The sequence below is a fragment of the Neolamprologus brichardi genome, chromosome 22 (genome assembly GCF_056152115.1).
Source record: "Neolamprologus brichardi isolate AB-2024 chromosome 22, ASM5615211v1, whole genome shotgun sequence".
In the NCBI taxonomy this organism is placed as follows: Eukaryota; Metazoa; Chordata; class Actinopteri; order Cichliformes; family Cichlidae; genus Neolamprologus; species Neolamprologus brichardi.
In genome coordinates, this window is record NC_142124.1 from 5,976,112 (window position 1) to 5,998,824 (window position 22,713).

Consider the following 22,713-nt stretch of genomic DNA (forward strand, 5'->3'; position numbering starts at 1 on the left):
CCGAGGTGGAACGGCCTTTGTACAAGCACACAGGCTTCTTAGCAGGGCGAAGCTATGAGCTAGAAACATCCAGGCTGGCAGACAGCCTGTGTCTGACCAACCAATCAGAGAGCTCCTTACATCCCACGGTGTGGCTCATTTGAATAGCAGCAGGATTTTTAAAATGAAGTTGTTAATCCAACTGCTAATCCAAATGCTAATCCACATGTTAATCCCTGAGCGAACAGGAAAGGGAAATGGATTTTGAAATGCAGTTTATTAAAGTGCAATTCAAAAAAGGTTTTTGAAATGAACTTTATTAAAGTGCAATTCGAAAAAGGTTTTTGAAATGAAGTTTATTAAAGTGCAATTCGAAAAAGGTTTTTGAAATGCAGTTTATTAAAGTGCAATTCGAAAAAGATTTTTGAAATGAAGTTTATTAAAGTGCAATTCGAAAAAGGTTTTTGAAATGCAGTTTATTAAAGTGCAATTCGAAAAAGATTTTTGAAATGAAGTTTATTAAAGTGCAATTCAAAAAAGGTTTTTGAAATGAAGTTTATTAAAGTGCAATTCGAAAAAGATTTTTGAAATGAAGTTTATTAAAGTGCAATTCGAAAAAGGTTTTTGAAATGAAGTTTATTAAAGTGCAATTCGAAAATGTTTTTTGAAATGAAGACTTAAAAAGCATTTTAAAAATCAGTTTATTAAATTGGAATTCAAAAATGAATTTACAAATGCAGATTTTATTCTACAATTCATTAATTAAGCACAGGATTTTTTATTTCGATGCGCGTGGCTCTTGTGGTCCTCCATACTTGTGGTCCTCCATAACAGTCAGCCTTGTTGATTTAGTTGCTCAGACAGCTCAGATTCTTTGTCAGGAGCTGAAAAAAAAAAAATCAAAAACCTTCAGTTTGGATTTCTTTTCATCTGTTTGTAAAATGGTCAATAAGTAAAAGGGAATACCTCTCAATTTTTCAGTTCAAGTGAGGCAGAGCAAGTGAGCTAGACTTCAAATAAGAAAGAAAGAAAGAAAGAAAAAGAAGCTCCATCAGTATCAAATGCCAGGACTGACATAATGAATCAATTAAATACACCATTAAATAATTAATTAAATGTGTCAATAATTAATTAAAATTGGAAATAATTTATTCAATAAATATTTACGATACATTTAATTAATTAATCATTGACACATTTAATTAGTTATTGATGTATTTAATTCATTAATAATGCATTTAAATAATTGACAGTTTTAATTAATTATTTAATGATGCATTTATTTAATTCATTTTGACACTATTGTCCTCTTCATGTCTCACCTTGAAATAATTTTATCTGTCAGCCTCACCCATCAAACTAAGGGTGCGGGGTTAACGCTGCCGCTGCAGCTTCTCTAACATTTGATTGGTTGCCGTGCAAAGTAAGTCAAGACAGGTCGATCCTAGATAATCGATTGCTTGTGTGGACTTGGGGCAGGCTGGTATCCCAGAATACATTTCAAATCACAGGCAGCAATGGTGGTGGCGTAAAGTTTTAAAATACCCCGTTTTTCTGTCATCAACTACACTTTTAATAGTGTTTTAACCGCAAATGTAGTGGCGTAAATCTCACGTCTGGTCAGGTTGTCAACATAGAACATGTTTACAAAAGTGCTCAGATGTTTTCAGAGATTTCACTAGCTCCGCTAACAGTCAGCTGACAGAGTGTACCAAGCTCAAAGCCCCGGTGTTCCCGGTGTTTACATATTTCACTCTCTGTGTTCCACATGTTGCATTCGCAGATTCTCATTTTACTGAACAATCGTCTCTTTCCGCCTGGTCTTGTGTCTCTGTGCTTCTGTAACATAAAGAACGAGCTGACATTTTTCTCACGACACCAGCGATCAGCTCAACAGCCCCTCAGTTTACCTGCATGCATCCTTCTCCTCATATATAATATAGTAAATATAGTTGGTTTTTTTTGGGGGGGGGGGGGGGGGGTTCCCGAGCGCAGAGCTGCTGGATCTCGTTTCCCTACAGAGCACTTTATAGGCGAACCCACTTTATCAGCGGCTGATGTCCAATCACCGGCACACAGCTTTGAAACCTCACCTGAGTTTTATCTCTCAGTGGTTAAACGCTGGACTTTATTCACTCAGGTTTTGTCGGGTCACGTTTACTTCGCTGTTTTATTCACAACTGAGCAAATCGGTTTGGCTGAGGTTAAAGTTACGTTTCATAACCGCATAGTTTTACTGAAGCTTAATGGTTCACTGGCACATGTGTTAGACTGAACCATTTTCTTTATCTGGTGTGTTTTGGATTCAACAGTGAATTTTGAGATTAAACTGACTGCCGATGTGGAGCACTACAGAGGGCGATGGACATCAATCTGGATGACCTTGAGGCGATCGTGGCTCAAGAGTTGGGAGTTTGCCTTGTTAATCGGAAGGTTGCCGGTTCGAGCCCCGGCTTGGACAGTCTCGGTCGTTGTGTCCTTGGGCAAGACACTTCACCCGTTGCCTACTGGTGGTGGTCAGAGGTCCCGGTGGCGCCAGTGTCCGGCAGCCTCGCCTCTGTCAGTGCGCCCCAGGGCAGCTGTGGCTACAATGTAGCTGCCATCACCAGTGTGTGAATGGGTGGATGACTGGATATGTAAAGTGCTTTGGAGTCCTTAGGGACTAGAAAAGCGCTATACAAATACAGGCCATTTACCATTATTGAACAAAAACCCACAGATCAGATGTTAATCGGATTTATTTGCTTTCTCTCCTCCTTAAACATGTTTTTAATGTTAGTTATAATTGAGAATTGGCGACTGAAACACATATGACACATACGAACATCAGGAAATAAAAAACCCGATAAATATAACCTCAGTACATGAAGTCAGCGTACAGCGGGGGTTATTACAGCTGTGTACCGGGGCCAGCGCTTTGTTGCGGGTAATAACAGCTCGAGCGCTTGCGAGGCGAGTCTATCCTACGCTTTGCCATGAAACTGGGCTGGGCAGACATCCCCGAAATCATCGAAGCACTTTTGCAAAGAGGCTCTATCTTGACAAACCGACCAGATATCTGAAGATTAAACCACTACATTCTCAGCTAAAAATATTAAAATGGTATTTGGTGACACACAAACAGGGTTTTTTCAAAGTACAGTTCTGTTAGTTTCAACATGCTGTTTGTTGGTGTGCAGAAACAAAACAATGGCCACCAGGCCAAAGCAATGGTTTTGACTCGATCAGTGTTAACCCCGCCCCCTGAGTTTGATGGGTGAGGTTTGTCACTACCCGATCCGTACCGGAAACCCGATCGGTACCCCGCATGCGCGAAAGGTGTCTACTTCCGGTCGTAGCGTTTTACGATAGTTATGGGTCAGAGTATCTGTTAAAATGTTAAGAATAATGAGTAAATCTTAAAATGTTTGCAATAATGAAGCATTTCAATACAATGTAGACAAAAACGAAAAATAAAAAGATAGTTACGAATCGGGACTCCCCGATCCTTACTGCGCATGTGCAAAGTCGGACCGTACAAATCGGGTCTACCCGATCCGTACCGCGCATGTGCAGATGTTTTCTTCTTCTTCTGTTCCTTTAATGGCAGTTTACTCCCCAGTGTACGAGGATACTGCCACCTGCTGACCGAGCGAATGAATCGTATTGTAAACTGAATTGGCGTCATTACAAACGTGTGTTAAATTTGATTTAGTGATAGTCGAGTGTGTTTATGCTTGTCTGTGTGGAGAGGATTGACTGGAATAGTGATGATGATGTCCGCTATCACTGTCAGTTGTCAGTAAACACTTAATCTGGCTGATGAATCTTCACGTGACACATTGCTAAGTCTGTATTATTAACTCTGTAATTAGGCGCCATTCTTCTTATTTTACGGCGCTGTTGTTCAATCGGGGATGCTCTCTGTTGAGGAGAAAAGCATGAATTTGTTTGTACACGGATTATCCATTGTTTAAATGTCCCGGGCAGTCGAAAAGGAGGCAGAGCTGTTGAGAAATGCTAGGAGCTAACTGGGCGCTAACCGTATCATTCAAATATCGTGTTGAATGATATGAGTGTCGCAATGTTGGCAAAGAGAGGAAGTGACGTAAGATTTGCGCATGCGGGGTACCGATCGGGTTTCCGGTACAGATCGGGTAGTGACAAGGTTGACGGATAAAATTATTTTATGGTGAGACCTGAAGGAGTCAAGTGTACGGTGGCCCTGAGAGGGCAAACGGGCTGCAACTTCAGAAAACACTTGCAAAAAGAAAAATGCTGCAAAAAGAAAAACACTTGCAAAAAGAAAAATGCTGCAAAAAGAAAAATGCTGCAAAAAGAAAAACACTTGCAAAAACAAAAACACTGCAAAAAGAAAAATGCTGCAAAAGCACACACAACACAACGGAAATGTTTCTGGGGAGACAATAACCAGACGGACCTGTTGCACGAACCAAAACATGCTAACAAGTGCACTGGGACTGGGTGACACTTCAACGAAGTGGAAGCAGAGTGGCCAAAGAGTAAACTTTCAAAAGTAAGTACTGAATATGACGTCACTTATTTATGTGCAAATGTTTAATAACAAAGAACATTAAAACATTACTGTTGGCCACATGCCGGCAGAGTTACGTGACATTAGCGATGTTTGTACTTTCAGCGTTTACTTTGTTTTAAAGTCTTTACTTTATATGCCGTTCGATAGTCGACCTTAATCTTACAGAGAATCTGATGATTTTGTGGATAATTAAAGTCAGTCATATATCCACAAACACAACAGGCTGAAAGTCAGTGATGCTGCTCGGTTTGCAGTCCTGAATATCACGGCACAAGCAGGATTCACTGCACTGTTAATGTTAGCTATGTTATATTGCTGCCTCTGTTCGGTGGTGTTGAGCCAAACGGACTTTAACGTGTGTTTGAAGGAGCTGACGGTTCACTCGTTAAGCTGAAAGAAAGATGCTTTAATCACAGGAGTCACACATGTGTCCACTGTACCATCTGGGAACTCTTCTTGTTTAGCACTCGTAATAACAAAATCCTCCTCCTCTTGTGCTGTTTTGTAGCAGTGTATACACCTGAGACTGTCACCTGTCTGTCTGTCCTGCACTGTCTCTTTTTCTTTCTCTCTCTTTTCTTTCTTTCTCTCTCTTAACTAATTGTCTGTCCTGAATCAGTCTTATTAGGTAATGTTCAAATAATTTGGTCATCCCAGTGTTTTCAGTGTGGGAGAAAGTACTCAGGGCCTTCAAGTTACACACTATGAAAGGCAGCAACAAGTTTAATGTTCAGAAACCTAAAGTATGTATCAGCAGCAGAATGGAGCTAAAAATAAATGTTTGTTTCAGTTCTATGAAGTTTTGAGTATTTTGGATTAGTAGTACTGCTGTGTTTGTTGCATCATATTGCTGTAATTGTTTATATGCTTTATATATTCTGAGGTAAGTTGATCTATAGTGTTACATCATATTCTATAAGGATGTTATGTGTTTGTATACTTTCTGCCCAGTTTGACCCATTTAGCAGAAGTCAGCCTGTTAAAGGCTCTGATATCTATTCTGTATGACTTAAAGCAGTTATGACATGGTCTGATTTTCTCACCCAATAAAGGAATGTTTAATATATCAGTCTACTCTTCATTCTATCAGAAACTGTTTTCACAGCTCGTAAATTTTCTTTTTACACATATATGTAAGTATTGAGCCAAATGTAATAATGCCAACATATTAAACGAACAATATTTGTCTGTTATATATAATCAGTGTTGGGAAGGTTACTTTTAAAATGTATTCCATTACAGAATACAGAATACATGCCCCAAAATGTATTCTGTAACGTATTCCGTTATGTTACTCAATGAGAGTAACGTATTCTGAATACTTTGGATTACTTAATATATTATCATGCTGTTTACAACTACATGAATGTACTATTGCTGTGATTTATTACTGTTACTGAAGGTCTGCGGCTCCGAACCGTAGTAAAGGGACCTCTGGCTAATACGGTGGGTTCTGTGTCGGCTGGTAGCTGAAAACTAGCTTTACTTTGTTGTCTGGGTCAACTTTGCTAGCGAGAGACAGAGAGAGGCGTTGAAAGGCTGCTCCAACGGAACTTATTGTTTTTGGAGGAAAACAGGAACACGGTGTACAGTCGAGTCTTAATAGCTTACTTACAACTGGGCTCGTCAGGCTCTCTTCTTGGCTGCAGTGGTTATTATTATATTTACATGCTTCCAGCTCCCGTTTTTGCTCGATGACAGCTCGTACTTTTCCTTTTTCTCCCTCCCTCGCTCACAGACACATAACGTGTACAGCAGTCCATTCTCCCTGCAGCACGGACTACACTGCCTATGATGCTACATTCTTTAGAGCTATACCTGTAGCATTCTGCCTGTTAGCTTAGCACAACAACAACAACAACAGGCGCTCTCTCACCCAGGAAACACGCAGAGAGAGAGGGTCACCCTGTAACCATGGCAACCGTAACGCTGCCACCTGGAACAACAGAACGTAGCTGTCAAACAAAACCCAAACAGGCCTGACCCGCCACAATATGAAACAGGGAAGTACCGCCGTGTAATCCATTTATTTCAACAAAGTAACTATATTCTAAATACCACCTTTTTAAACGGTAACTGTAACGGAATACAGTTACTCATATTTTGTATTTTAAATACGTAACGGCGGTACATGTATTCCGTTACTCCCCAACACTGTATATAATACATCTATATATACACTGTCAAAGATACAGTGGAACCCCGACTTACGAAATTAATTTGTTCCAGAGGGTCTTTCGTAAGTCAAAATTTTCGTAAGTCGAAGCACCTTTTTCCATCGCCTTTTGAGTGAGGCGATGCTGGCTGAAGACGAAGTTCTTGGTGGAGGAGGAGTGGCGGAGGTTGAAGAAAGCACACGTATGCATGCATACATATGTACATGTACATGTACATAACATTATGGAATTTAATTTAAAAAAATTAATTTTCTATTTGATCTATTTCGTTACACGGGCATTTTGCCGTACCATGGGCAGAAATATTGCCGTTAAGTGCCTTCGTAACTTGAATTTTTCGTTAAATGGGGTCTTCTAAGCTGGGGTTCCACTGTACTTGTCTTTGAGTGAAGATTTAAGGTGTTAAAATGACTGTTCAGTACAGAAATGAAGCCCAACAATCTTGTTTTTACAGTCCCGTGGTCTCAGCCTCAGATACTCAACAAATTAAAGTGATGTCATAAAAAAATGAATGAACAAAAAAACATTTTTTCTTCTTCATTTCTGTCAAACAAAGCTGTATGAAACGTTTCTTGCGTTTAGTATCATGGTTGCTAGGCAATCTGAGCAGCGTGATGAAGGCCAGACCGTCCCATTTCACAAGCCTCTCACTTCCGCACTTCTCATACTTCGTAGTACCCGCCGTACGTAGTCCGCGAACTGCGCGTACTACGAAGCGTGTGGTCGCTGGATTGGGACACAGCCCATGAATTTGGACACCCCCTAAGAATCCATGCAGTCAGAGGTGGAACTTTATTTTGATGGGCACATCATGTGGCCAATCAAATGCAAAGATAGACTGGGATCATACCATTATGTGAACGAGGAAGGGGGGCAGACACTCCCAAAACAGTAAGTGTCTGGTAAATGAAAGTGTTTTGGAAAAAAGTGAAGAAATGAGCAAAAGCATAAAATGAGATCTGGCTTCATTTTGATTATACTGGGTGTGTCTAAATGAGTCTCACAGGCATGAATGAAGATTTCAGTGCTTTAAATAGGCTGATTTTTGCTAAATGAGTCGAACAGGGCAGAATATTTTTTAAATAAATTTTTATTCCTCTACATTCATCACCAAAAAGTGGAAAATATGCAAATAAATCTATACATCTCAAAGCACTTCTCAATCAATTGCATTTCTTGGTTACACACAGTGATTAAATCTTCTTTTTATGTAAATTTATATATAAATTACTTTTTTCCATGAATATCATCACCAGGGAACAAGAGAAAAGGAAAAAAAATGGGGAAAAAAAAGAACAAAACATTATCCGGTGTCCAATATATAAAGTAACGGCTCTAACATAGTATCACATCATTTCCTAAAAAACACACAACATCCTTATAAAATATGATTTAATGCTGTAAATTAACTTACCAAAAAATATATAAAGCATATAAATACAACAGTACTATTAATCCAAAATACTCCATGTTTATACATGTACATAAGTGAAGAAAAGAAATACTGACTTTAATTTTCAGGTACATTCTGGTGCTGACACTTTTCGAACAAATATCTTTTCACTGCCTTTTATACTTTGTACTTGAAGGATAGTAGTAATACAGAGTAGATCTGCCTGCAAATTGTGCTAGATTTGTTTAGTGTAAGCTTACATGCAAGATATATTATTTCATCTTTTCCACCGCTACCTTCCAAATATTGTAGAGATGTGTGGTTTAGGTCCAACCCTTTTAACCCCACCATAGAACGAACCTGCCAGAGCTTAACTTTACATTTTTACATGCTGTAGTGACACTTCTTGTAGCATTTTAAGTTGCTATACATCAATATAACTATTATATCCTAAAGCTTAATAAACAAAAATAGATTTTTGCAAATTTGCATATTTGTATAATAATTGCAAAATTAAATTAAAAAAAACAGAATATACATCAAAATAAACTATTTCCAACAGTACAGTTTAAGTTTTAAGTGTCCCAGGAACTATACAGAAAGGCATTAAGTCAAACATGACTTTTAATACCACCGGTGAACCTTTTGAAAGGCCCTGGTGGGAAAAGAACTACATTTCCCACAAAAATGACATCACTCCTCAGGTAATGGTGGACATGTGATAGTTCCTGCTAACAACATGACGTTTATACCAACAAGTTTCCAGATTATAATATTTTTGTTGTTGTGTGCGCTTTTAACTCAATTTTTGCAAAGTCATTAGTGGAAGGAAATGGCGACCTGGGACAAGTTGAAGGCATGATATGTAACTACAACTTCTCCTTTTATATGCAAAAAATTTTTTTGCTCTAGTTTATTTGGTTGCAATTCTACCAGGATTTAAAAATTGTTATGCAAATGGGATCGCAGGCACTTCCATTTAGAAAGGTTAAATAGCTCTGTGTTTCTGTGAGATTTTGCATATACCAACGCAAAATGATCACAGATCCATCCTGGCCAACCCACTGAATATTTCCTAGTTCCACCACGGGCACGGACCCTTAGAGTTATTATAACTTTTCTCCACTTTCACACCACTCGTGGCTATATAAATGAATCATAAACATGAAGCTTCTTTCAAAACATCCTTTCAAATTAATAAGATGAAAAAAGATTTTCTAAAAAAAAAAATCCAAAATCAAGTTTATATAAAAGAACAAAAGAGTTCAATTTAAAAAATAATAATAAAAAGAACACTATATAGACGGTGCCGTGATGGTCTCTTGATTCAGTTTCACAGAGGCTTCAGTGCTGTTCTCAGGAGCTGTAATGTCTACAGAAAAAAATAAAATATTTATAAATCATTGTTTCATGTCCGGATTTTGTGATTTTAAATTCCTTACAATCAAACTTTCTATTAAATAGGAAAGAAAAAAGTCTAACATATACTATGCTGAGGAAATCATTTAACTGAGCCATGTACTGCAGCTGCTCACTGACTGATGAACTCAACTCCTCGCTCACCTTTCTTCTTTTTGTAAACAGCAAATCCAACAGCAGCAATGAGGACGAAAATAAGAAGAACCACCACTGTTGCAATGACTGGAGCTGTCATGTCAGAGGGATTATCTGCTCCATTTAAAAACACAGAAGATAAAATTTGCAGATTAAGCAGGTTAGAATAGAAGAAGTCCACCCTGTAGTATTCAGCTAGTTACTTTATAAACAACATAGGGGAGGTAAGGGGAGGTGATTAAACTATAATCTCTATAGGAGTCTGGTGTAACTATACATATAATTGCCATGTAAAGGTGCTATGCCAGGCAGGAGTAGGACCAAAATGCAGGACTCATGGGACGACGCACCGACGGGCAGAGGGAAACATAGGGCTTAAATACACAAAGTATGACCAGGGTATCGGAAACAGTAGGGAAACACAGCTGGAGTATATCTGACATAATGAGGGAGGGAGGAAGAAAAACTGACAACACTGAACACAAGACTTGGAACTGTCAAAATAAAACAGGGAATATGAGATATTGACTAGGATTTGGACTTGACATTGTGACATGGAGATATGATTGACTAGGGGGAGACAGAGAGGGAACATGGAGCACAGGGAGGGCATAGAGACAGAAAACTAAAGACTAGGAACTATAAATATAGCAAAAGCAGAAAACAATAAAGAGAAGCAAAACCACGAAAACCAAAAAATCAAAGAATGTAAAGTTAAACCACAAACTTAAGTCACACACTGGGTTATAGACCCAGTACTATGACTGAAATACTATACCTAGATAAAAGAACATGTATTTCCGTTAAGCAGAGCAGATGCACTAAATTTATATTGTTACATTTTTAAGTTTTTAGAGAAGCTCTTGTTTTCATTTGAATAACACCGCGTATATTCAGCAGCAGTTCCCCAAATATCAGGCCAAAAAATTAATAACCAAAGGTTTTATGGATTAAAGACACTTTGATTAATTTGAAATATGGAAGTTCAAAAATCACTGTCAGGATTTCAGGGTCTAACAGTGAAATTTAAAAAGTAGTTTGTTAACATTAACAACAGTAACAGCTCGTATGTGTGGAACCAGAAAACACATTTATGAGATACATTCACTGAAAATTAAATCAAATTAAAATTTTAGGGTTTTTTTATTCTCTTTTATGATCTCCGTTAGTTTTTATTCTGGTAATAACTAATTGACATCAGTGTCCAAACAAAAAACAGGACAAGAAATTCAAATATCAAACCAAACAGTATCCGCAGACAAAATAAATTAAATGCGTTTCTCACAACTTTATCATTACCAGTTCTCTCTGCCTGGTTGGTTCTGGTTACTGTTTTATCCAGTTGGATGATATTCTCAAGACCAGAGAGTTGAAAGACACAGTCATATCTGCTCCAGTCTTCAGGTGTGACTGATGAAACATTCAGATCAGCACTCATCTGGAAGGTCCCATCATTGTTCGGGAGGATGTCTCCAAGATCCACACCCTCATGAATCTCCTCCCCATCTTTTTTCCAGAACATCATGGCTCTGTCAGGATAGAAACCTGTAGCGTGGCAGGTGACTGGAGAGGAGGGAGTCTTCTGGAGGAGAGACACTGAGGGAAGAACTGGAGAGAGGGAAGGTTGGAAAGAGATGGCGTGAGAATGGATGGAAGTAAATATAAGAGGAAAAATTGGGAAAAACAGGAATGAAAAACAAAGATGAAGACATTTAATAAGGAGATATTAAGAAAATGTATTTTATGAGAGAAGCATGTTTAGTGTACATATTAGATGAAAAAATAACACAGTAGCAACAGACAATATGTCTGGCTGGAACTCAAATCAAATTTTTGAATTATTGAGTCATTAGAGCCAAAGAGTCACCGGCTTTAAAGCAGCTGTATAAGGCTGTATTATGTTATACTTATACCATAGTCAGTTTGTGTAAATGTCTTTCAACTATCCGTTTTAACATCTACCAGCAGCCAAAATCACCAACAGGTTAAAATGGGAACATGACCAAAATCATCAAAATAAATCACTGGCATTCCATCAGTGCAAGCAAGGCAACCAAAAATGGATATCATTTGAAGGCAAAGTAAAAGTCATCCCTGTCCTTTCATCTCACACAACTTCTGTCCTAAAGGCTTCTCCCATGTCTGTTTGCATTACTGCAATCTTCTGGCCACAGTTTACAGTTTGCTGGAATCAGGATTAACTCTGCTTAAGCATGATCCTACTGGGACCTGTGTGGACCATGTGTTTTCAGGGTATGTCTGTGTATTGTTAGACTGGAGCTTGTCATGCTGAGAGGCTGACAGCTTTTTTCTGATTGTTTGCATAAGCACATAGTGGATAAACCTCTGGTCTGATGATTGTTACCAAAGGGATTTGTGTAGATAAAGAGTCACTTTTGCAACATGGAAAAACTGGCTTTAAGCTCAACTAGGCTTCTACCTGTTTTATTCAAGGCGCTGCTCCCATAGTCCAAAAATAACGTCAATGTGTATGGTATTACGTCACGGAGGAGGGCTTCTATGTATGTAATTCTGTCATCATCCATCATCTGTTTTGCACTGTAAAGCTCTGGTTTCAGTGGGATCCATGTCTTTGTATTTAGATCAAAATCAAAGATGCCTTCTCTGTCATAACCTAAGTGTAAAAAGCTTGTCACCTCGCCAGAGTTTTTATTCCTTTCATTACCAATTATACACTGCAAAATGTGAACACCTGGAAAGACAAAGAAAAACAAAGACTGTAATTATCTGTGTTAATTGTACATTGTGATGCATTTCTGTTCTCAAAAGTCTGCATTGTGCTCATGAGTCATGTTAGATTATCTGTAAACCTTTATTGATATCTCTATTGGACCATAATTAGAATCACAGATGAATCAAAAGGAGGTCTGATGTGATTATTCAATATTAAAAGAAAAAGATTAAAAACTAGAGGTAAAGACTATTCCAGCCCAGACGTCAGCTGATATATATCTAGACTATAAACTGTAAGAAGCAGAAAAAATGTTAAATGTTATAAAGGCAACAGCTAAATCTAACTAGTTTTTAAAAAGTTAAGATTTAGAACAATGAAGTAATTAGGACAAGTAAATGTATGTTTTACATCAGGATTCTTGGTCTCAATTAAGAAGCACAAAGTAAGGCTGTAAATATCAAGCAAGCATGCAATTTGTTTATAAAGGGAAAAAAGAAATAAAGATGGGTTTCAAGACGTGTTTTTTAAAAAATGGACAATGAAGGGCCCTCTCTAATGTGCAGGGGCAGGTTAGGAGCAGCAATCGAGAAAGCCCTGTCCCCTCTGAGCCTCCTCTTGAACCTGGGAGCAGCTTGTCAGCTGACCTGAGAAACATGGGGGGGTGATTAAGGATGAAGAAGCTCAGAGAGGTAAGGTGGGGCAAGATGATTTATGCATTTAAAAACAAACACAAATATTTTAAAATGAACTCTAAGATATAAAGGCAGCCAATGGAGTGAAGCCAATGTGCTCTCTTTTGCAAGTTCCAGTTAAAAGTCGAGTAGACCCATTTTGAACTAGCTGTAGACGAGAGAGAAGACACTGTCTTACTCCAAAATACAGTGCATTACAGTAATCCAAATGAGATGAGATAAAAGCATGGATTACTGTTTTAAAATGCTGTCTGGATAAAATAGGTCTTACCATTGTCAAGTGCCTTAAGTGCTGAAAAATGGACAATAGCCCTAATTTGAGTGTCCAATTTAAAATCACTGTCCATCTTAAAAACCAAGTTAGTAACAATAAGTTTAAAATACACTGACAATTTTTAAGTCATTAATTATTTTAAATTAATTATACATTAATCAGTTTTGTTTAGATATATCCACGATGATATGACAGAATCAAAGAAAATACTGTACCTCCGCTTTGGTTTAAATGTTGGTTCAAATCAGAAATCAAACTTGTGTAAAAGTTTGCCTGGACCTCAAAAGACTCTTGGGTGAACCACTCCAAGATATCAGGTTTGTCATCAAATAATTTTTTCACCCAATCCTGTCTTGGTTCCAATATTTTCTTTCTGGTGTCACAATACAACACTTCTATGCCATCAAGCACTCCAACATACATAAATTCTGAGATGTTTGGGTGTCCAGAGCCTCCAGTGACAAAATACTTCAGAATATTGCTCACTGTAGGACAAAAGTATATGATGTTAGTAAATAACTCAATAAATGTCTAGATTTTGTGTGCACATGATCTAGCTTCGCAAAGAAAGAAAGTATTCCTGTCTAACCAGATTAAAAGGTATTGTGCTAAAATAAATAGAGTAGAATTACATGAAATGAATGAAATATTAAGTGAAGTCTATTCATATGTAAATTCATTAGAAACCAGTTTGTCGTGTTAGGCTGGCATCAGGCGTGGGTATGTTTTTTTTCTTTCAGTGGTAGGATAAGGAAGTTGTATGTTGGTTTTGTTCTTTTCTTTCTACGTGCCCAGTCTTACTTATATGTAATTGGAAATACATAATAATTACACCAAACAAACAAAAAACGTTCAGTTCAGTTTATTACATAAAACATTGAGAGGGTGAATGGTGCTGTAAAAACCGGTAAAGTTTTGGCACAACTTAAAAAACCCAAGAAAATCAAGATCATTGTCATTTACAAATAAAGCATATCACCTCTAATTGTGATTTAAATCTAAAGATGCAATGTTTGTTGTGGGTGGATGGGCAAAACACACAGGATAGGACAAGGGAGATCACAACACAGACAAAGGAAAACGCAGGGCTTGAATACACAGAGGGAGCAATCAGGGAATTGGAGACAGGAGGGAAACACAGCTGGGACAAATCAGGGCTAACGAGACAAGGGAAGTAAAACCAGATACAGTGGAGTAAGACACAGACTTTCAAAGTAAAACAGGAAACATAACACCGAGAAGCGGACTAGACAATGGGATACAGCTGACAGGCAAGACAGAACAACCATGGAACACAGAGACAGAAACCAGAAGACTAAAACTCTAACATAAACCACACAAAGAACCTAAACTTAGAACAATCCTATAACCCATTTGATAAAGAAAGCTAGAATTTAATGAAATAAACAAAATCAAAAAACCAAAAACACAAAAACTGGGTCATTGACCCAGGCACCCTAACAATATTCTTAGTAAGCAAGAATATTCCTTTTGTTTGTTTTCAAACCTTATCTGAATCCCAAGGCCAGATAGGTATTGTGGAGGGGAAACTTTAGAATGCCCCCCTTATTTCAATATTTCTATACACCTCCAATTCATGATAAACGATTCTTCTCATCTTTACGTCCTTCAATCCCTAATTTGAAATCTTTAAAAAAAAAATTTACCCCGATGTCCACTAAAGTCATATTCAAGGATTGCTGATTTTCATACAAAGTATAAAACAATTTGTTATTTCAAATGCAGTATTCTGAATAATGAATACATTCTCCTTAACTTTATACTGCTCTGTAACATTTGTTTTAGTGAGTTTGATTCTGGAATTTTGGTTATGGTGAACCTGGATCTTGTTTAAAAGTTATTCACACAGGAAATGACAGTTGGACGTGTGAATGGAGCTCACACAGCAGTATCAGTCTTTCTCGTTTTAACTGATCTCTATCCATGTTCGGGTTATGTGACCTGTGTGTTCCAAACCACACTTCAGAGGAGTGTTTCGAAAGGTCTACGCTTCGGAAAGTTAACACAGTGTTGAAACATTAGTATTAAGCTTTTCAGGAGATATAGGAGACTCAGGAGACCTTACTTGAATCTCCTATAGAAACTGTGACTCTTGTGAATCCTTGAGAAGAGGTCAAATCTCCTTTGTCTACAATTTCTCAATATTATTTATTACTTAAAAATCACCACAGGAGGTACCAGTATCTGATTTGACAGAGTTTGACACCAGATGCCCTGGCATTTCTCCAGCTGGAACTCAACCAGCAACCTTTAATCTGTTATTCATGTCAGAGCATTAATGTCTTTTTTAAAAGTAATTGTCCAACAGTCAAATAATTCTTTTATCAGAGTACTGCATGTATTTGTCATGTCTGTTGCAAATCAGTTTTAAATCTTTTTAACTTGAACAGTTAGATTTACCCGTCTGCTGAGACATTTTAGCTGCATTTTACTAAGAATAGCATTGCCAAGTAAATTTGATATTTTTTGATTGTGGATCATGATCTTACCTGCAGATGCAGGGTGACAAAGAAGGAACAGGATCATTAGCTTCACCACCATGTTCAGCATGTTGGAGTTAAACTGAAGAACTAACAAGAGGTTTTACAAGCTTGTTTAGTTTGAAGGTATTTCCTGGTTCAGGTTACATTTTCAGGTGTGTTCAACTTCAGCAGAAACCAAACAAGCCTTAACTCTTACTCATACTATTTTAATTTGACTGCCAGCAGCTTCTTTTGTTCAATTAAAGAGGGTTAAAAAGTGTTTGTACTTGTTCGTGCCTGTGTGGATGTGTGTGTCTATAAAAGAGGTGGAGAAAAGAAGTTTCTTTATTTTATCTGTCCTGCAGCAGAGTGAACATCCCCTCTGTATAAAGAGATCATTTGAAGGAAATGAACATGATTTATTGAAATACAGATTGTTACTAATCTATCCTTCATTAGCAGATTGGATTTGAACAATGTTATGAACTTGCTGGAGTCAAGATTTCAGTGGTGGCAGAGATGAACCAGGTGGAAATTTGGAAGATGATCTCCATCTAACAAGGATGAGGTAAAGATGTGGAAGAGGCATGCTGTGCCATTGTGAATCTAATGACAGAAAAGCACAATGAGCAGAAGCTGGTTGGCTCACAGAAAGAAGAAAATGACTGTGGCGGAGTGATGATGAAAAAATTAAGTTTGACAGAACTCTGAACAGTAGATTGCTAGATGTCTGGGTCATCTCCAAAACTTCAGATCTTGTGGGGTATTCCCGGTCTTCAGTTGCCAGTATTCATCAAAAGTGGTCCAAGGGAGGAACAGTGGTTAACCGGCAACTGGGTAATGGGTGGCCACACTCACGGATGCACATGGGGAACAAAGGCTCGCCCATGTGGTCCAATCCAACAGTTGAGCTGATGTAGCTTTAACTGCTAAAAAAAAAGTTTTTTAAAATAACATAACATTACTGTAATCAAGTTACTTTTTTCAAGTAATGAGTAAAGTAAGGGATTACTGTTGTAAAAAAGTAATTAGATTACTGTTACTTTCATATAAGCTCCCTGCGTTACTGCAATACTAAACAGTGATATTGTTTGTGAGAGTGTCTCTTGACAATGATGTAAGCGCATGCGATGTCCATGGTAGAAACAGATGTGTGTAGATCACCAATGGATAATTTCGAGTATGGGAGAGCGTAAGACCATCCAGCATTTAAAGCTTTAAAGTACTGACCTTACTTTGAGTTTGATTCAGTAGTAGTAGTACACTTCGTGGGAAGAAAACGTCTTTCTACAGCATAAAATTATACTTCTAATCTGAGCAATATCCGAGCATGCTGCCACAGGAATGTTAAACAAATCTCGTCAAGTCAAAGATTGTTGCATAAAATAGAATTTTTGCTTTATGGAATGTGCATAAAGTTAAAAGATTAAAACTCATAAAACAAGTTTTAAAAAGAAGCTTTTTCATTTGATTCAATATTATATGATGGATTGTGCAGACAAAATAGAATTGGGCTGAAAGGTCTATTGCTTTATTACTGTAACAGAACCATGGTTGGTTCTACGGTTGCTGTTCACACGCAGCTGCGGCTTTCCAGTCACCAGTCGAACATACACACCACCAACCGGTCCTGTTCGTCCACCTCCCTTGAAGCAGCACCACAGACAATCCCCAACCACATACGCCCATCGCCTGACTGAGGCCGGGGAGGCCGAACCTACTCCCCCCGCAGGCGGGAGAGGGTATCAGCCCTGACTCTCGGTGCCCCTGGCCCAGAGACAGAGGGCAGTGTTAGTTCAGGTGGCCACCCACTTATCCAGCAGTGGCGGTGACAAGGTGGGTCACCTGTGGTGGCCGTGGTTCTCCTGAAGCGATGGCCTCCAGCGGTGGCAGAGGGCACCCAAAGATTTTTTGGGTGGTGTTAATTACCTCCTGCTCAGCCTTCCTGTTCTCAGTAGTGGCCCCTGCATACCAAACACCCAGGCTGTAGGAGAGCATGCTCTCCACTGAGGAGTGGTAGAAGGCCAGCACAGTTTCTGGTCCAAGTTATTCTTTCCCCAGGACACGGAGGAAGTGCAGCTGTTGCTGAGCCTTCTTTACCAGGGCTATGGAGTTTTGGATCCAGGTGAGATCAGCAGAGATGAGGGTGCGCAGAAACTTGAAGATCGAGGCAGATTCCATCCGTTCTTCATTTCTAGTAAGAGGAGGTGGTCCTGTTTGGTGGTAAGGATGTCTGGGATTATGGTAGAGCATCCTCACATAGCTCTTCCTTTTGTCCACATGGTTCAGTGCTCTTTGAAGGGTGATGGGATCCTTTGTGGACTAATTTGCTTTATAAGCAAACTGGTGAAGGTCAAAGGCAGTCTCTAATGTGCTGAGACACTATCCACTTGAAACAAAGAGGCTGCATAGCTGCAGACCAGTCAGGGACTCCATTCTCAACCCTGTCCACTGCTAAAAGTTCAGTAGACGGGAAAATAATGAGCACGTGAGCATCAGACCTGGATGACAAAGCAAAGAAAGAAGGTGGTCTGGCCTGATGGATCACGTCTTCTTTTATATCAAGTGGCTGGCCAGGTGCATGTGAGAAGCTTTTGAATTTTACTATACTTTAAAAACGGGATCTAATTTTATCTGCTGACTGCAAAAAGTTCCTCATTTATTGTACATATTTATTTAACAAGTCACTGCATTTATAGATGAAAAGGTTTTTATTATATTCCAAGTTTTTTCATTCCATGTCACTGTCTGCAAGTCATAATCACTGAAAATGAAAATATTTTTCCATTAAATTAAATACTTACAGAGTCTCCACCTCACAATATAACATATCTTGATTATGAATGCAGTTCAAATTAAATATATATATTGAATATATTAAATGTTCAATATTCAATGTTCTGCAAATGGTAGCTCTAATTAATGTTATCGTTATTGCCCCCCTCCTCCCCCCATTCCCTGGACTTTTTTCGGGGGGGGGGGGGGGGGGGGGGCAACAATAATAATAATAATAATGTGCAAAAAACATACACACAGTCCTTTTCTTTTTATTTATTAAGTCACTCTTTTGCTCATACCTCTCTTGTTGCTACTTTAAGGTAAGTTATCCATTGTGTTGTGTTGTGTTGTACATAGTGCCAACATAGGACAGTTTTTAATTTTGTTGTACTATTGTACTAGGTATGACTGTGCAATGACAATAAAGAGTTATCTTATATCTTATTTTAGAGATATGTTAGCTTAGCGACCTTCCAACATTTGTTCCCACTTGCTTTGATTTGAACTTTTTCCAGGTTGTTAGCACACACAATAGTTAGTAACGAAAGATTATCTGTCCATCCATCCATTCATTTTCTTCCGCTTATCCAGGGCTGGGTTGCAGGGGCAGCTGCCCAAGCAGAGAAACACAGACCTGACCAATCCGGGTCAGGGATAAGTTCCTGCCCCAAGTGGAGGAGTTCAAGTATCTCGGGGTCATGTTCACGAGTGATGGGAGAAGGGAGCGGGAGATCGATGGATTGGTGCAGCGGCTGCAGTGATGCGGACGCTGTACCGGTCTGTTGTGGTGAAGAGAGAGCTGAGTGTAAAAGTGAAGCTCTCAATTTACCAGTTGATCTACGTCCCTACCCTCACCTATGGTCACGAGCTGTGGGTAGTGACCGAAAGAACGAGAACGAAAGATTAATTGTTTTAAAAATAATTGAGTAAACACATATAGATCTAGTTGATCTGAATTTTCTAAATATTGCTTTACATATTTTAAAACTGATGGTGTTGTCTGCATAGCTGTTACTCGCTGAGGTTTATTTGCTGAGGTATAGTGTCTGTGGTGGAAAAAGAAAAGGAAGAGATGAAAAACTAAGTTTTGCAACAGAATTATTAATTGCAGTTCAATAGGGATGAAAGAACTGAGTATGACTTAAGGAGAAAAAAGAATTTGAGGAATAAGCAATTAGTCAATTAGACTCTATTGAAACAACATAGAAGCAACATAGATTCCCTACAATGAAAGAAATAAGGACAGGATTCCCTTGAGTCTACACACTGGTGGTAGTGAAGATGAAGAAGGGGGAGGCTTTGATAAGGCTGTTTAAGTGACCATGATGAAGTGGAGATGCGGAGGATCACATGAGATGACAGTCTGAAAGGTGTAACGGTGACAGAAAAAACCTTACATTGAAACCACACAGAACAGAGGCTGATTGGCTCACCAAATGCAGTGAGAAAATGATTGGACTACAGTAGTGATGAGGGAGTTTGACTGCATGGAAAGGCATGAGGATGAACAAGTATGAAACACAAATGCCCAGGAATGCAGCCAGAAAAGTGACTATAGATCTTCTTTGTTAAACCTGCAGATAAGTGTCATAAACAGGAAATATAATTATCTTGAGCACATCTACTTCTGAAGAAAACAGAGGCAAGTAAATACCTGCCTTATTCTAGTTATGCTGGTTGAATGTGCTGCTTGGTTAGCAAGATGGGCATTTTTCCAAATCTGCAGTGAAGAGGTGGAGATTATGGGGGTAGGTCATGTGATACCGTGCAAGCAAATGGTGACATTGTGGAAAAAGGTAAGACAATAAGGCTCTGGTATTTATATAAAGAAGAAGTGCACAAGAGAATAACAAGGGGGCTGTGTTTCTACCAACCAATAAAATTATAATGAAATAAAAAAGTTGCGGAGGAAGCTGATGAATTAAAAACACATGTACAGCCATCAAAGATATATGGGATCATAAAGTTTATAATAATTCTGTGCAAGGATTAATGATACTTTGAATAAGAACAAGATAAAGAATGAAGTCATTATGTGATATTGTGTAAGCATGACTGTGATAGTTTGAATTGTTTAGAAATGAGTCTTTAGTCAGGTAAACATGCTTCACCTACCATATTTCATAAAACCAGGAAGCAGTCCTACATTCGAGACTCTTATCTTCAACGCTTTTCCACAACAAAATGAAGACGTTTCTGTTACTCCTGGGTTGTTGTGTTAAATTTGCAGATATGATCACATTTTAGACATTTCATGTGCACTGTGTGTTTGTGTGTAAGTGAGTTTAAATGTCAGGAACACTAAAATCTGTAATTTAACACCTATTTTAATGGATGTAGCAGCACTGCCCTGAAGTTGCCCTGCTGTTTGTAAATGTCAGGGGTTGTGTGTGGAGGCGAGGAAGAGATGACCCAAACGCTGGACTCACGGTGCAGGATAATGGTGTTTTATTGTAGGTAGGCTGGATGAACAGAACATGAACTGAAACGACTGACTGGGTGACTGAACTAACTGGCTGACTGGACTGGACTGGACTGGACCGGACCGGACCGGCTGGCTGATTGACTAAACTGAACACACATGCGGAAAGACGACATCGACATCAATGAGTCATTGATGAACATGCTCTACACCAGCTGAACTTAATCAACAAATGCAGCCACAAACTTGGGAATGCTCTGAGCTCCAAAGGTTTCAGTGGAGAAATACCTCAACTAGTGTTTCGCTGTATAATTATAAAATGAATGTGACTTTGAATTAGGAACATTGTTTTTATACATACTTTCTTGTAGTATAATTAAGGAATATTTTTGTCATTAACTATTCAAATTAACTTGGCTTTTCACTCCAGACAGTTTTCAGTGAAACATTTGTTTTGGGTTATAATCATTAAAAATGAAATATTTCTGTATTATTCATTGTGGTAATCATTCAGTAACCCGCTGAATGCTTTTGATGAATTAAATGTGTCTCCATAAGGATGGGGTAAATAAACTTGCATTTTAATCAGTCAAAAATTACAATACTAAAACAGGGCTCTATGTATACACTCCACTCAAGAAAACCTGACTTTTCTGGGGCTGATTACATTTTCTCCACCTTGAGAATAGGTAAATACAATTTCAGCACCTCATAGTAAAACTCAAAGTCTTACAACAAAATTATTCATAGCAGTTCAGGATGGAGAGACCATTTAAAAAACTGAACATGATTTAAAGAGAAACAGAATTTGAGAAAGGAGCAATTTGTTAATTAGGCTCTAATGAAGCAGGACATGATCAACTGGATCCTACACACTGGTGCACCAGTGTGTAGGATCCAGGTGATCCTGTCTTCACCTCCATGGAGGTGAAGATGAAGATAAAGCAGATGGAGACTTGGACTCTCACCCACATGCTTGAGAGTCTGAAAGGTGAACTGACAGCAGGAGAAAACTGAGATTTGAACCACACAGACGCTGATAAGCTCACCAGTGAGAAAATTATTAGAATACAGTAATGTTGACAGAGTTTGATAGCATGAAGAAGCAGAAGGAAGAAAGATCCAACAATAAACCCAAATGTACAGGAATGCAGTAAGACAAGTGACTACAAATCTTCTTTTTTAATCTCTTTTTTAATCACACATAAGTATCGTGAACAGGAAATAAAAATAAACCTGAACCAATCTATGTCTAAGAAAAACAAAGGTAGATAAATACCTGCCTCAAATAACCACAAAGGGACTTTACCAGTTATCCTGCTTGGTAAGCAAGACTGGCATATTTCTAAAACCCGCAGACGAGGCGGAGCTCATGGGAGCTGGTTATGTGATGCCATGCAAGCACAAAACAACAGGTGACATTTTGGACAAAGTTAAGGCAATAAGTTCCTGGTATTTCTAGATATACACATTACAGTAACATATTTCATAAAACCAAGAAACAGTCCAACATTCGACACTTATGGGGGGGGGGTTTACATTCAGATAAGGTCACATTCTTAGACTTTTTTATGTGATGTGCACTCTGTTTTTGTGTGTAAGTGAGTTTTAATGTCAGGAACATCAAAATCCTTAGTATCATATGTCGTTTACTGGATATAGCTGCGCACATTATGCTCACAGGAGAAGGCACCAGAAATAAATACACTGATAAAGACATCATCAAATG

The 22,713-nt window shown here is 38.5% G+C and overlaps 1 protein-coding gene across 1 annotated transcript; it reads right to left on the bottom strand.

Annotated features, from left to right (window-relative positions):
- Positions 1 to 9,381: 9,381 nt before the first annotated feature.
- LOC102793551 (major histocompatibility complex class I-related protein 1-like) lies at positions 9,382 to 15,872 on the bottom strand. The gene is made up of 6 exons (XM_087834724.1): positions 15,812 to 15,872; positions 13,517 to 13,786; positions 12,081 to 12,353; positions 10,940 to 11,248; positions 9,650 to 9,754; positions 9,382 to 9,458 (listed from the first exon to the last, which is right to left on the bottom strand). The coding sequence occupies exons 1-6, from the start codon at positions 15,870 to 15,872 to the stop codon at positions 9,382 to 9,384; spliced, it is 1,095 nt and encodes a 364-aa protein (XP_087690850.1).
- Positions 15,873 to 22,713: the final 6,841 nt, after the last annotated feature.